A 16,433-nucleotide genomic window follows, 5' to 3' on the forward strand; every position below is an offset into this window, starting at 1 on the left:
TTTGAGCTGTCACTCTCAGCACTGAGTCTGGTACTCTGGCTGTCTCCTGATCAGTTTGTTGATGTGAATTATTCGTATATACTGGTCACAGCATAAAATTATGCTGCTGGGGATAAAGTATAAGAGTACCGTTATATCACAATTGAGTTTCTGTAGTTAGAAGTTCCACAAATAATTAATGGATTCTATTTTTTCCAGGTTGCAGGGCAGACTCAGAGACCTGAATCCAGTTAACCCAGAGACATACGTTCAATTCAAAATGTCATGGCCTAATATGAAGGAAAAACTCCAGATTTTGACTTGTGAAAAGACAAGTTTCCTATTTTCTTTATTCTCACTTCAGTGGGAGTACAGGCTATCAATAAAGAAAAAGTCATTTTTCAGGTTGTCAATTAGGGAACATTCTGGGAGGTATGATATGTAAGGTAAGATAACAGGCTAATCAACTATCCAAGTGAAGCCTCAGTAACCAGCTTGAAAATCTCACCTTGATGCAAGTAAACATAGCAGTTTTGAAAGACCTTAAGTTTCAGGGTCATATAGATCTTGATTCAAATCTTAGTACTATCATTTATTTGCTGGACAAATTTGGGCTTATTAATTAAATTTTCTGAGTTTTATTTTCTTCATCTGTAAAACTTGGAAGATATTGGTGTCTTCCTTAAATGGTTGGTGTAAACACGAAAAAATTTTAAAATAGTATATTTAAGGATTATTGGTTTGGAGTCTAATTTGTAGTAACTTTCAATAAATGTTAGCTAAGGTGATGTTGATGATGATGATTCCTCTCATGGGTTTCAAATTTAATGAGGCAGATACTATTCTCTGACAAGACGCAGCTTAAATGTTTATACTTAGCATAAAAGTGTTACTTTTGCTTATATTAATTTTTTTAGCATGCTTTCTCATGTGTGCTAAAGATAACTGATGCATCATAGCCTAGATTGTTCTAAAATCACAGCTATTTTCCTTCACCAATTATCTCCCCCACCCAAAGATTTGGTATGTTAAACTCCACCTCTTCATCTATTTTAACTAGAAAGTTGACCAATATATTATGTTTCAAATATCAACTTACCTTCAAACTACTGTGTGGACAAAATATTTCAGCTACACAAAAGCATGGTTTTTATTATTATTCCAGAAGAGTACATTTTTTGATAAAGGACATATATCTTTATATAAAATATGCTTTTGTTTTTCATTTTTTTAAAACATCTTTATTAGAGTATAATTGCTTTACAATGGTGTGTCAGTTTCTGCTTTATAACAAAGTGAATCAGTTATACACATAAATATGTCCCCATATCTCTTCCCTCTTGCATCTGCCTCCCTCCCACCCTCCCTATCCCACCCCTCTAGGTGGTCACAAAGCACCGAGCTGATCTCTCTGTGCTATGCGGCTGCTTCCCACTAGCTGTCTCTTTTACGTTTGGTAGTGTATATATGTCCATGCCACTCTCTCACTTTGTCCCAGCTTACCGTCCCCCCTCCCCGTATCCTCCAGTCCATTCTCTAGTAGGTCTGCAAGGGTGTGCAGATGGGCACGTTCATTCATTCATTCATATGCTCTTATTTTTGAGTTTCTAAAGTGTTGAGAAAATAGTACTCTTGTGGAAATTATCGTTGGTGTGGTTTATGTATTTTAATATATGCTTTGTGGCATTGACTCGTACCAATGTACCAATGTATTTTGTGGGAATGTGACATATTTATTTATAGGCAGGAAACGTCTACTTTTTTTCAGAGTAATGATCCTTTTTCAAAAGATGGCATCAATTTCTCCTTTGATACTTGTGTCCTAAATTCCACAAAATGGATAGTAATTTTAAAGAACAGAAATTTTGGGTCTGACATCTAACTTGAGCTTTCTGCTGCCTATGTTTATGTATGACAGGGTATTCAGAAATAAAATGAACATTGTTTCAGTGTAGTGACACACTAATGAATGTCCTACAGCAATGGTTCTTGAGATTTTCTTCCTGTGAATCCCATTCATTCCAGACTACTATTCCATTGCTTTATCCTTAGTATTTGTGGAATGTTTATAACATCTGCTTTGAGAAATACTTGTAAATCCTGGTCAATAGGATTCTGTTTCATTTTTCTATGAAAATTAGCCAAGCCCCACTCCACTCACTTTTCTCTATCGTGTCTCTGAAACATAAATAATACCTTTAATGAAATTCAGAAAATTAAATAAAGACAAATCAAAAGGTTTCCCATTGCTAGGCTTGGTGATGGAGGAAGATAAACTACAGTAATTGTAATAAACCTTGGGAATAGTGTTTGTCTGATAGTGTGGTTGAAGAACACTGGGTTAGTTATCCTGGTCCTATCTTTGGCATTTATCAGCTGGTGAGATGAGTTAATTTTCTTGTCCACTAGACTGTACTTTTGGGGAGAGGTAGGACTGGGTCTATTTTGCTCAGTGGTAGATTTTGGAGCTTCTAGGAGGGTGCTTTGTAAGTAGTGTTCAACAAACATAGCAAATAAATGAGCTTCAGTTTCATCCTCTTTAGCATTAGTTTGACTTACAATTTTTTTCCTTGTTTAAACTCACAAAAATTTTACAAAATCAAATTATTCAATGTAATGAAAAAGTAAAGTCCTATCTAATTTTAAGGCATTATATTTATTCTTTAAATATATATTTGTTTATTTTGCAAAGTGGTTAAATAAGCTTCCTTTTGTCATCAGAAGGAGTGACTGTTTGAAGGATCTCAATTAACATTGTCTGCTTTTAATAGAAGCTCTTATTTTCGTGGCCTTGGATCACCAACATCATCAGAAACATGCTCATATATAATTTCCTTCAACCCATGTGGTTTCCTCTTTAGAGCTGATGGGGCTGAGTAAGTTTTAAATTATAATGTTGATAAAAATTTCCCTTGTTCTTCTTGGCAGGCGCAATCAAGTTCTGATGTGCAGGTTATACTGTCAGCAGCATTTTTCAATTAACATTAATAGTCCCCCACAAAATGCTCAACCTTTCAGTGGCACTGAACCCAGTGTTTCAGTGAAAAAATGCTCAGAAGCAAAGGCCTTTTCTTTCACTGATCTCCTTGTTCCACAGTTTCTGTACTTGGAATACTCTCAGTTCTCAGGGACACCGTAGGTCTCAAGGATGTTATTTTCTACCTCGTGCTTGCTTTATTTATAGAGTTTACTACTCTCATTTAAAAGTTGACAGGCATTGCCTTGCAAGTCCTGGAAAAATCCATTATGAAGGTGTTAGGAATAGACATTCACACAGACTCACGGTACCATCACAAATGCATCCTCCGTGAAGACCTCCATCTTTTTGAACAGTTTTACTGTGATTAGTAGTCAGACTCATAACAGAAGGCAGGATTTTTCACAGGGATGGTATGTTAAATTCCTGAATTTCCAAAGCTCGTGTTCAAAGGACACCATCATTACAAGTTATTTCTTTTAATTCAAGTAAACTACTCTGCTGAGTAAAAAGGAGTTTCATTATATGCAGTCAAGATTTAGACTTGAATTCTGCTTTAGACACTTGGACTATAACACCAGTTTAAATGTGAAATATTTAAGTTAAAAATAGCTATTCTTTTTCCAAACAATAATTGGTTTGTGTCTTTTTTCTCCATTAACTTATCACATAATATAGAAAGACTTATCAATAGGGAGCCAAGTAAACTGCAGTTATGTGTCCTTAGAATTCTCTTCCCATCATCATGGTTGCTAAACAAAATGATATTGGAGTGATCCAGTGCATTGGAATGAATCAAAGAATGACAACAGTAACACCCACGCAATGCCTTGCCTTGCCTCTGCAGAAACTGTGATTCCAAAATGATAAACTGCATTTCAAAATGTAAGAATAATAATATGATTGATCTGTGGTGAGGCAGGAGTAGTGGATGAATGTTGAGATCTTGCATGCCGATGGTGTGAGCCCAGTGGGAGGGAAGAGAAGAAATTCCCAGTGGGAGGGAAGCAAATAACAAAACTCATTTCTCTCATATAACACTTTTAGAATTTACCACCCATTTCCATATATCTTATCTAATTTGGACCTAAAATTTATGTGAGGTTGAATATGATTTTTATTCCTCATTCCAGAATTAGCACTGTTTCCATGCCAGTGCGCCTGCTATGAAGGGAGATGATTGGTCAACTTTAGGAAAATTGTTAAAACATCCTGAGCTTTAGCTTTTCTGGGAGGTAGTTTAATTTACTATTTATTCTACAAGCAGCTTCATAATGTTCAGAGAAAGGAAACATGGACAGATCTCTTAAACCTCCTTGTCAAACAGGGCTGCTCTCTCATCCATGAAATAGGTAGGTTGGTCCAGATCTGTGTGCCCCAATCTCAACTGCACATTAGACTCACCAAGGGAGATTTTAGACCTACCTGTGCCCGGGAGTTATGCCCAGAGTTTCTAATTTAATTAGCCTTAGGTGGAAGTGGGTTTTCTTTCTTTCTTTTTTAAAAGTCTTCCCAGGTGAATCTGATGTGCAACCAAGATTGAGAACCACTGGAATGGACTATCTGGGAGGTCTTCTCCTTCTTTGTCTCTTAAGTGCGTTGCAAGGATTTATGCAATAGCTCTGATGTTCCATGAGTTAATTGGAAGGAAATTCAAATTTTATTATTCATTTTATCCTGTCTGGGTTTCTTGCTAGAATTTAGATCCAAATCTCACCTAAGAGATTCTGGGAACTGTAGCATTCTTCAGCTGGACTATTTATCACCCAGTTAAAACTCTCCCTAACTTAGCTCTCCTTGCAAACTTGTACCTGGTGGCCATCTGGCTGATCTAAAGAATTCGTGTACATGCTAGAAAGTTCTCTCTGAACACAAGTGGTCAAAGAAGCAGTCATTTGGATACAGATGGGGACTGAATTAAAGATGAGAAATCAGGCAGGGAGGAGATTTCAGTGAGTTTTAGGAAATGATTGAGGGAAACCATGGGCTGGAAGTCAAGGGATTACAAATACCACAGAACACCTAGGCTTACCCTAGTCCTCTTTATGCAGCTGGACAGTCTAAGTTCTAAAACACAGGGAATAACATTTTTCAAAGCAACTTTTGAGAACGACAGAAAACAAATTTTTTAAAAATGAGCAAGTTACGTAAGTCAAAAAGAAGAGGAAAAAAAATCCAAGCAATGAGCTTTTGTGCTTCAAAGGGCCTAAAGAGAGGTGGAGGGAAATGAAGCTGCCAGTCACCATCTGGGTGCACGGGGGTGGGTGTGTGTGTAGGCATAGGTGTCTTTGAGGACAGATTTCATATTTGCTAAGAAGTTAATGTGAATTTACAGATGACAATTTCAATTTTTCCTGAAAGCTTCAAATGATTGAAGATGAAAATACTGTGAAAAGGCCTAGAAAATTGCACTGATTTAAGATAACCACAAAGCATATTTAATAGATGGAAATTTTTCAGAACCGCTATTTTCTAAGCACTTACTCCCTAATCACTGGCCAAGAGTGGTAATGAATATTGTGGTTTGTCTGGGTTGGATGAAGAGTTGGGGGTTGAAGATGGACACCTGGGGTGACATGGAGATGATCCTGTGTGATTACTCTTTTAACTATTTTAACTTCAACATCAGTTTCAGAAAAGCAGTATCCTCTGTCATAAAAATCTATGACCGCTTTTCTGATTTGTGTTAAACTTCATTTTGTATTGATATTTCTTCATGTTGAAAAATACTGCAAGGTGGTACTAGGTTATTTTTACAAAATGCTTTGTTTCCTTCTAGTAAACAACAAAATGCAATCAAATTTGCCAAAGAAGGAGATATGTTCTTTTTTATGACCACTAAGTTTTATTTAGCACATTTGTACCAGAGTTTGGCAAATGACAGCTTGTGGGCCAAATCTGTCAGCTAAGAATGGTTTTACATTCTAATTTGTATTTTAATTTTTTTATATGTATAATAATTAGTTTGGCTGTTTTTAATCTGAGGCTGCTACAAGGAAGTAATTTGGTAACACTTATTGTGGAATAATTTGCATTGTGTAATCAAGTAAACCAAAATGAAGGTTTGCATTTTTTTGTACTGAATGAAGAATCATTTCATTCTTGTAAAATGAGTTAACAAAAGAAGATGTGGCATAATTATTTTCCTGATAATCAAATGTATGGATTTTCATAAAAGTCAACTAAAAGATTAGGTAAAATTATTAAAAAATGCTAGTTAGAAAATCAATCTTTTTTTATCATTAATGAGAAATATTTTAGGAGCTAGGTTTTTACATGTCTGCTTTTTACATCTTCACGGTTAGAATAATCAAAAAACAAAAATAAGTTTGTAGGTAGTTTTATATTTTTTAATGGTTGAGAAAAATAATATTTTGAGGCACGTGAAAATTATATGGAAATTCAAATTTTAGTGTCTACCTAAAGTTTTATTGGAACATAGTCATGTCCATTCATTTGCATTTTGTCCATGGCTACTTTTGGGCTACAAAGGCAGAGTGGAATAATTGTGACAGAGACCATGTGGTTGCAAAGCCTAATATATTTACTTTCTGGCCCTTTACAGTAAACATTTGTCACCCCCTGGTCTAGACTGAGAGGTGATCCCTCTTCACCTGATGAGTGTGAGTTGTATGTGCACCTAAATTAAGTAAAATGAGGTGAGATTCTTATCTTGGAATCATTTAAATCCAAACTTTACATTGGCTCACAAAAACATCTTGATATAAAATAGGTTTTTAGGTTCCAGATTACATCCCTACTTTATTTGAGCATTCTCACCCTTCTCAGTGCGGAGGGACCAGGCTAATTCACACACCTGGAGCCATTAAATTGTAGGCAGTTTAGTTTCTTGTTGAAAACTAGAGTAAGAATTTTGTGGCTTAAAAATTACTCCAAAGTTTGTTGAGTAAAAGTATCAAGTACACTATATATAAAATAGATAATCAACAAAGACCTACTGTATAACACAGGGAACTCCACTCAATATTCTGTAATAACCTATATGGGAAAAGAACCTGAAAAAGAATAGATATAGGTGTATGTATAACTAAATCACTTTGCTGTACACCTGAAACTAACACAACACTGTAAGTGAACTATACTCCAATATAAAATAAAAATTAAAAAAATAAAGTGATGAGCAAAAAAAAAGTATCAAGTAATAGTTGTGATTGTATGACTATAGTACAATTATATACTACTAATTAGGTGAAAGTTTTCTTTCTGGAGTTTAGAGCTTTACCGGAAATAAAAGCATAAGACTTCAGACAACTGAACTAAATCCTAAATTGTAAGTATAATCCAGACATTCACATGGGATTATTACATAATCCCAATTATATTTAAACTTCTATTTTTAGAAATATAAGGCAATCAATTTAATTTTGAGAATTTTATTTCAATATGCAAAATTATGAAAACTGAGCTGTACCAGTGGATTGATAGCAAATAATAAATTCAAATAAAACATATATATATCTACACATAAATCCACAAACTTTGAATGGGAAATAGATTGTTACTCTTATAATTTAAACACAGAAAGTAAAATTTTTAAAAGTGAAAAAAAAAGCTATTACAGTCAATTCTCATTCATGGTAGTTTTGTTCTATAGACTCACTTTACCTACGGAATTAGAGAAGACTGAAGCTTTGCTTCTAGAGCAAATAAATACAGGGGGAGTTTCCTGTAAGCCTCCAATCACATTTTCATCAACTAATCAATACATAACGTTCTGTTATGTGTGTTCCTGTTTAAAGGCATATTATTTAATATATATTGCTGATTCATTGACTCTGAACTCATGACCAACACCCCTATGACACCCATGTGAAGCTTATCTAATACGCCTCCTTTTTCCATTAGGTACCTCACAGCCATCTTGTGCTTAGGAAACTACACAGCACTTCAACACTACACCTGGGGCTATGTCTAAAATTTTTATTTTATATTGGAGTATAGCTGATTAACAATGTTGTGTTAGTTTCAGGTGTACAGCAAAGTGCTTCAGATATACATATGCATGTATCTATTTTTTTCAAATTCTTTTCACATTTAGGTTATTACAGAATATTGAGCAGAGTTTCCTGTGCTACACAGTAGGTCCTTGTTGGTTCTCTATTTTAAATATAAGAGTGTGTACATGTCAATCCACCTGGGGCCATTTTAAACAGTGAAATCACCAACAACAAAAAAATCAAAAATGCTAAAAATGTAGTCCTAAATAGACCTCAGAAAGGAAATATTTACACTCTGAGAGCTGAAGCAGGAAGGCAGAGTGTTGTTTCGTTTGACCTCAGCTGGGAATTTGCCCATCAGAGCAACTCTGCACATGTCTGCGACAGACCCCAAAAGCCCATGAATACGGATTTTAGGGTTACAAGTAAATTTTAGCAAGTAAGCTTGCTTGCAAACACAGAATCCATGAATAACGAAGGTGGACTACATATGCAACATTCTTCAAGGGCATATTTAAAAACAGCTGAAGAAGAAAATCCACAAGCTATGTTCCATATTAAATATGACAGTGAGTTCATGGCATGAAGATAAGTTTTATGTTTGTATTATCATTTATCAAAATTAGAGGGAATAGCTTGAAAACAAAATGGATGTCCATATGTTTCAATCATCAGTCTGTCACTAGATACCTAGGTATGGCGCGCCAATTTAAAAACTTATGTGGTCTGTTTAATTCTGCATATTGAAATAAAATTCTCAAAATTAAATTGATTCCCTTGTATTCCTAAAAATGGAAGTTTAAATATATGCAACTGATAAACTAATACATGATTGAATTAAAAAAGCAAACTGTACTTGATAATATTCTTGCCTAGACAGAAACTGATATCTAGAATAGATTGATCTCTCTCTCTCACTTGATAGAACCCATCACGTGTTTCATCATGTGTAAAAGCCCTACCTGCCCTACCCATTGGCTTATAAAGGTTCACTTGGTTAGATTCGGTAGAGCCACTATCTCTCTGATCAGTTTTGCAATGCAACATCCAGAATGTGATTAATTTCTGAAGGCAAATATTCAAGTAATTTCTCTATGAATTAGGAGAAAATGAGTCTCATATTTTAAAATTCCACTCAACATTTAGTCTTCATATTTATCATCAATATATTTTAAAATGCTTTTTTTTTTTAGTGTTAAGCAACTTGTTTTAATTTATATGATGACAATTCTATAACTAAGATTTAGAATAGAAGTTATAAGACAGGATTCTTAAGAAATATGTATTCTTTTTTTTTAACATCTTTATTGGAGTATAATTGCTTTACAATGGTGTGTTAGTTTCTGCTTTATAACAAAGTGAATCAGCTATTATCTATTGAAATGAGTTTATCTTTTCCTGCCGACTGAAACAATTTGTTTTCAATTTATAACTAAAGTGCATTACTAAAAGAAATAACATTTCAGCTTTTATGTGTAAGGGGTCCTCCAAGGCTTACAAAACCCCAAAGTAAATATTGTCAGTATTTATCTTGAATAACATTTTGAAGTAGTCATAAATTATTTCTATTTCCTTCTTAGAAGTGGAGAAATTATGCCTGGGTTATATTCATGAACAGATATATTTGTTGCAGCAGTTGCTGAAAACATTTTTTTGAATATTGTAGATAAGTAACATGGAAATATTTGTCACTATGGGAAAACACAAAGAAATCTTTACATTAATTTAAAACACATCCTTAGAGATAAATTAAAAGTATATAGGAGAGGTAATGACCTGAGTTTTTGTTTGTTTGTTTGCTTTTATGTTATTTTGTTTGACGTTTGTTTCTATCCTTGATCTGCTGGAACCTGAACAACTCTGGGCAAATAGTGAAATTATGTGTATCAACATTAATATAAAATATAAATAATATATGCAGTTTGAAGAGCATGTTTAAATGATTACCCTTCATTTGTGGAAACACACATGTGAAATAAAATTTTAAAAATATGTATATGAATAAAACCCACCAAATTTACAATAGTGATAGTCTCGGGGGAGGGAGTATAATGGGAGAAGAGAGATGGCTTCTTATATATATTATATATTATTATGTATATACAATTATGTATTATATGTATTGTATAAAATATGTAAATTATATACAATTATGTATTATGTATATATAAATATATATTATTATATATAATATAACATATATATTATTAGAGGTATATATAATTATCATAATTATATATAAGGTTTAAAGGTGAAGAATCATATTATTCTCTATACATTTCTTTACATTGGAAATATTTCATAAAGTATAAGATAGCTCATTCATGAAAGGAGAGAAGGAAAAGAAACTCAGTGATAACTCTATGCAAATGACAGAGACGTAGCTTACAACAGAGGAAATGAAAAACCATTTAGTGTTGTCAGGACACACTGAGAAAGAGGTGTTCCCAACAGAATTAGCACCTGTATGGGAAACAGCAGTTACAGTTTACATTGTGATAGAAATTACTAGGAGCTCTCCGCTGATCATTCTGTACTTTAAACCTGAATCAAATATTTAATAATATTTAATACACAGAGATCATAGGACATGTTTTAAAATTAGAAATACTTCTTAGTGAAATCAAAGACAATAACATCTTGCATATATTTAAATGCTCTTATCTGATAGCTAGTCATATTGAGAATTTATCTCATCAAATTAAGAAATAATCTTAAAAAAGAAACCCATATAATTTGGCACTCTTCATTGGAACTTTATTTGCAAGGATGGCTTACATAGCCCCCAGAGATCTAACAGTTTCTAACCCTTTACTTTTTCCAACAGTGTCTGCATAGACCATGACTAAATGGACAAATCTCTTAAAAAAAACTCACAAAATAAATACATCTGGGACTATATCAGTTTTTACAGTTATGGTTAATTCTATGCTTTGGTCAAGTATTTTCAATAAGTGAAACACTCCTGGTGGCTATAAATTTGTGTATTACTTTGATTGATCTTTTTTTCTTTAAAGCATTCTTGACAATAATATACTATTATCCCATTTAAAATGATTGCCACATATTGTAATATTTTATCACCTTATTTTTCCAGAATATCTGTGGTAATTTTTAATATATAGTTACCATGCAAGTAATTTTTTTCTTTAAAACCAAAAAAGCTTTCAGATAATCAACAGTTATAACAGTCTATCATTCAACATCTGAATTTTAAAACTTTAGCTCATGTAGCAGTATCTCTTTTCCTCCCTTATGTTCCTTAGAACAGCACTGTGTAAGAATGTTACTTAAGTTATATTATTTAATAATGTTGTTGATGAAGGTATGATGATGGTGGAGTTAAGATACAGAACTGAAAATCATTAATCTTTCATGGCATCTATATTACCTGTTATTTTTGCTGTTGTTTTTGTTGCCATAGTCATCGGATCTCATGGTTCACTCAATGTGTTAAGACATTCTAATAAATGTAATCTTAATCTGATTAGAAAACCGTAACTACTTGAAAATTCAAAAGTATTTGTTGAATTTTAAATAATAGCAGGAAGTAAGCATTTCACCTCAGTACTTTAGTAGATGCAGCATTATATTCATCTTTATAACAGAGGCAATAATGTCCCCTAACTGATCATTTTGTAGTGAAATAACCACAGCCTGGAGACAGTCCAGTTAAATTTCTCAGCTAAATAGATATAGTTTCTTCACTCCCCAGAGGCTTTCCACATCACTTCATTGGTCACTGAACTATTTTTCTGTTTCACAGTCATATACCCAGAGGATAACCTGACCTTGGAATTAAACATCTGACTTGCCACAGGTGGGTGTTTGTGGTGCCCTTTTTTTTTTTCTTTTAACACCTTTATTGGAGTATAATTGCTTTACAATGTTGGGTTAGTTTCTGTTGTATAACAAAGTGAATGTATTTTGTTAAAACTTTAAGCACAGAAAAGTAAAGCATAATATCATGTTCTCAGAGACAATGTCACCATCCTTTTCCAATTCATCAAAAGTTCAGAGGCTTTACATTTTAATGCCTTTAAAACAAACTCACCCAACTAGTAATCTCTTAAACACTAGAATGAAACCAATCTGCTTATTTCACAGCCAGCTGCTGCTCTATTGGCTCTCGCTTTATAGAAAAGCATAAACTAGAGGGGAGAAAAGTCAGGAAGGAAAATACCAAGAGAAGCAATAACAGAGCATAAAAGATTATGTTTGAGATGGCAGGGTATCAAGATGGTTTGGTAATTTCTATTTATCCTTCATTTTCCAGGATTACAGACATAAATTTGGACTGATTTATTATTTCCACATTATTATCTAAACCTACTCTGTCAATCTTTTAGTTGAATTAACTCAAATCATGATTTGCCACTCTAATAAACACAAAATTATATTGGCTAAGAGCAATTCCATGGTACTGAACTAATGAATTATCTGTCCTTGGAGAAATTATTTATATTTTCTCTGCTACATTTTAATCACCTAGCCTAGAAAAGCTCTAGTTTCCCTTCTAGCCCTATAAACTTATGATTCTATGAATTTTCTTAGGAGAAATGAGAAACATTTTCCCTTCATGAAGCAGACCTTTAATTGTTATTTTTATTATCATAAATGCAAAAGAGACAGTTTTTATCTTTGATATGAAGCTTTCTATTGAATTACATAAAGTAATGTTTTAAAAAATAAATTCTTCCATTGATTCTCTCCCTGCATTTTTCCTTTTGTTGTTAGCCTTCTTTGCAATAGATGGTGCTCTTTTCTCAGAGAAACTACTTATCTTATTCCTCATCAAAAGATCAGGAAAATTAATTTTACACTTTAACAATCATTAATTAAAGAAATCGTACATAAAGGTAGAAAGAATTGATTACAAGCAACTTGCAGCACGTTGATAATGGAAGCATAATGGAGAAAATGATTGTTAAATGATTAAAGAGCTCCATTGAAACCTGCAATAGATGAAGCCAATATTGTAGCCAAATATGAAAATGCCATGCTCGCTACATACATAGAACTCCTAGTAGAAAGAAAATCCTAAATCAGGAGCCATTTTAAAGTATTAAAATAATTATCTACTTCAACAAAAGTGAAAATATAGTATTCCATATTAACATGTAAGATTTGACTATGCACATCAACACTAACACAATCTATTTACAACAATCTCAATTAATGCTGAGAGTTTGCACACTCTTTGCCAAATAAACCTGGAACATCTGGGCAAATAGAAAGTGGGCCACAAACTCTTCTGAAATAATTTCATTGGATAAAGACACTTTTTAATTTTTCCAGAGCAACCATTACAACTTCTTATGTAATAGTTTATAATCCAGAATTATGCTGCCTTTGGTCACTTCTAACTAGTTTCAGCTTTTGGAGGCATTGGAAAACCGTCATGTCCTGCAGTTCTGAACCATCCTACCTATTCCTCATTCACTTTGTGACTCTCCTAGCAGATCTGCAGCTGCCAACTGCAAACTGGTCTAGACAACACAGCTGTCATGTTTGTTACAGCAAAACGACACTATTTACTGTGGAAAGACACCAGAAGAACTTCCTCTATGAGTGTGGCCTCAGGATGGAAGAAAGAGTGGGATAAGGGCTGCTGTGACCAAGGAAGAGAAAGGTGGGCCAGTGGTGCAGCAAAATCCACTGGGACCTGCAGGAGTAGGAAAGTTGTCAAGGTTCATCTCTGAAAAGAACTGAGAAGGAAACCTGCCCCTCCTCTCCCCAATTAGGGGTAAAATAACTAGAATTTCTCTTCCATTATTCACAAATTATTGTTTCCACAGCTCCTTTGGAAGGGACTGTGGGACACTGTGTCCAAGAGCCAAGAGCCCTCTTGGCTCAGTATAAGCAAGCTGTAAGATAGACTTTTTTTTTTTTTGCCAGAGCTTTATAGTTTTACCAGAGCAACTTCTCTGTTCCCAAAATTTTGGATTCTTTCTTTACCAACGGAGCGAAGAATAGAAAAGTAGGTTTTTGTACTCAAACAGCAACCTCTCCACCTACTGTCACCTCCATACTTTCCCCTGTTGACCTCCCTTTTCTCATCCTCCCGCCGAACACCCTTTATGCCCCGATTAGCCGCTGAAATCTGCACTCGGAGCCCTGTAGCCTTCCTTACCTGACAATCACATACATGACCAGGAAGTTTCCGAAGAGACCCACCACGCACACAATGGAGTAGAGGGCCATGATGGTGATGGCCGTGATTATGGAAGGACTGCCGGTCGAAGGGCACAGGCTGTCGCTCCCGCCCAGCTCGGTGCGGTTCGGACCGCATGGGTCGGACAGGTTGCCTTCTAAGTGGGAGAAGTTGACCCAGGAACTAGGGCTAGGTCCCGGGGAGCAGCTTGAAGAGTGCGTGAAGGGATCAGTGCAATTGCTGGCGTTCTTGGGAACGGTGCTGCTGTCCATGGTGCTGACGACCGGCCGGCTGGGACCACGTTGCGAGTAACCACGAGCACCCGGACTTTCAGGGTCCACGCGCCTCCGCTGCCTCCTCTCGCCGCTGCCACAGCTCCGGCTATTTCTTATAGACCAACCCCGGCGGAGCCAGACAGGAGAGTCAGGCAGAAGGAGAGAGCTAAGCATCTGACAGGATCCTCTGCTTGTAACCCTCTCCCACCTTAGAAGTACACAGACGCATCGTCAACCCCACACCGCTGAGGGGAGGGAAGGAGGGCTGTGCGGGATCTAGAGGCTGGAGCGGAGGGAGGAGAGAGAAGTGGATTTTGCGCAAAGCGATCCAACGACTTGGTTTCCCCGCTCGGCACGCGTCTGTGCAAACACCTCTAAGGAGGGGCAGAACCAGGAAGGGAGTTGGAGAGAAGGGGTTGGGAGTGAGGCAAACAAGAGAGTTAGTTTTTGGCGGCTGTAAAGCATAAGAAAGGGGGCTGACATCACTCTTTTTCCAGCGCCGTATTCTCAGTATAACATGACAGGAAAGACATTGACTTGATGCAACTCTGACCACCCTGCACCCCAGAGCTCTTCCATCCTTACTGCCTAAGCAATCGTTTGGGGGCAGGGTACACAAAATCTTCTTCTTTAGCCCTCCTTGCCTCAGACCCGCCTGTCCGCGAAAATGTAACCGTGTGTTTCTTATCACCAAGTGAGAATTTCCAACCCTTCAAACCTGCCTGAAACAAGAGTGATTCCTTCTCTGAAAAAGAAATGAAAAACAAACTTTTAGAGAGGAAACCTATTCCCTTTACTCCAGATTCCCTTATTTCTCCTAGAGTAGAAGCTTTATTTGCATCTGATTCCTATCCTGGTGAGGAAGAGGCATAGGAACTGGGTACAGAAATCAGGGAGTTGTGGTACCCAGAAAAGTCAAAGAAAGATAACGGTGACATTCCATATATAAATCTCATACATTTGGAATTATTAATTATTGTTTTTATCTCCAGACTTCCTACATGTGCTTCTTAGTAGAAGATTGTGAAAACCAAACATTTGCATTATTTCAGTGTTTTCTAGTGTAGACATTCCAGGAGAAACGATTGATACATAGACATCTGGAACTGGAATGGCTCACACAAGGCTGAGGATTATTGATACATTTTAAAATTTGATAACTCAACTCTAAATCTACAATTGCTTCTACTTTATAAATAAATTTGTAAATCAACCAAGAGTAAGGTTTTGTTTTGTTTTGTCTTTGTTTTGGTAAAGTTAACACTAATTCTGAAGTAGTTCTCATTTCTGTACATGGGAATATTTGTCTATGTATATATATTTTAACAAAAACATTATCATTAAATACCCCCAATTGGTTGTAGAAAGCTATATTCTTGGGGAGCAGGGACAGGGGTGAGGTAGGGAGCTAGGTAAGAACATTTAATTCCAATATTAATTTTATCATTTGTCTTGAAAACAGATAACACCAGTAAACTCTACTAATCATAGGTGATTTTGCCAGTGTTCAGTATTATTTTTATCTTTTTATGTTGAAGGGTATAATTTCAGCAAAAAAAAAAAAAAAGCTACAGAGATCTCCTAAAGACGAATAAAAATGCCTTACCACATATTCTCCTATGAACTAGTATATTAATTCACTCATATTGAGCTGAAATTTGTCGGCCATTATTCAGTCTCTTGAGGATGCACAGACTCAGTCTAAACTTACTTCATGTGAAAGACAAATAAGCACAGTATAATAAGCCCTTGCCTTGAAGTCAGATCATTTTGTGAAACTTAGGTTTGTAAGTTTTTAAAACTTTTTTAGCTGAGGGAGTTTGGATTTGTTACTTTACCTGGCTGAGTGACAATTTTCTCATCAGTGGAAAAAAAAGTTGAAAACTAATTAGCATGTTTCATAAATGCTATGGACTGAATGTTTGTGCCCCTCCCCCCAATTCATGTATTGAAATCCTAACCCCCAGAGTGATGGTGTTAGAAGATGGGGTCTTTGGGAGGTAAGTAGATCATGAGGGTGGGAAATTTATGAGTGGGATTATTATCCTTGTAAAAGAAACCCCAGAGATCTCCCTAGCTCTCTTTTTGCT

At 35.4% G+C, this 16,433-nt stretch overlaps 1 protein-coding gene across 2 annotated transcripts in view; it reads right to left on the bottom strand.

Annotated features, from left to right (window-relative positions):
- Positions 1-14,708, bottom strand: part of OPRM1 (opioid receptor mu 1) — a 172,550-nt gene extending 157,842 nt beyond the window's left edge. The window contains exons 1-2 of one of the 2 annotated variants that reach the window (XM_059940967.1): positions 14,565-14,708; positions 14,048-14,455 (exon numbers count right to left, since the gene is read on the bottom strand). In XM_059940967.1, coding sequence (XP_059796950.1) covers positions 14,048-14,455; positions 14,565-14,572 — 416 coding nt within the window. In that variant the 5' untranslated portion in view covers positions 14,573-14,708. Of the gene's footprint in view, positions 1-14,047; positions 14,456-14,564 lie in introns of those variants that run through there. The other variant, XM_059940966.1, reaches the window with a different exon arrangement.
- Between the last annotated feature and the right edge of the window lie 1,725 nt (positions 14,709-16,433).

The sequence above is a fragment of the Balaenoptera ricei genome, chromosome 12, assembly GCF_028023285.1.
Source record: "Balaenoptera ricei isolate mBalRic1 chromosome 12, mBalRic1.hap2, whole genome shotgun sequence".
Lineage (NCBI taxonomy): Eukaryota > Metazoa > Chordata > Mammalia > Artiodactyla > Balaenopteridae > Balaenoptera > Balaenoptera ricei.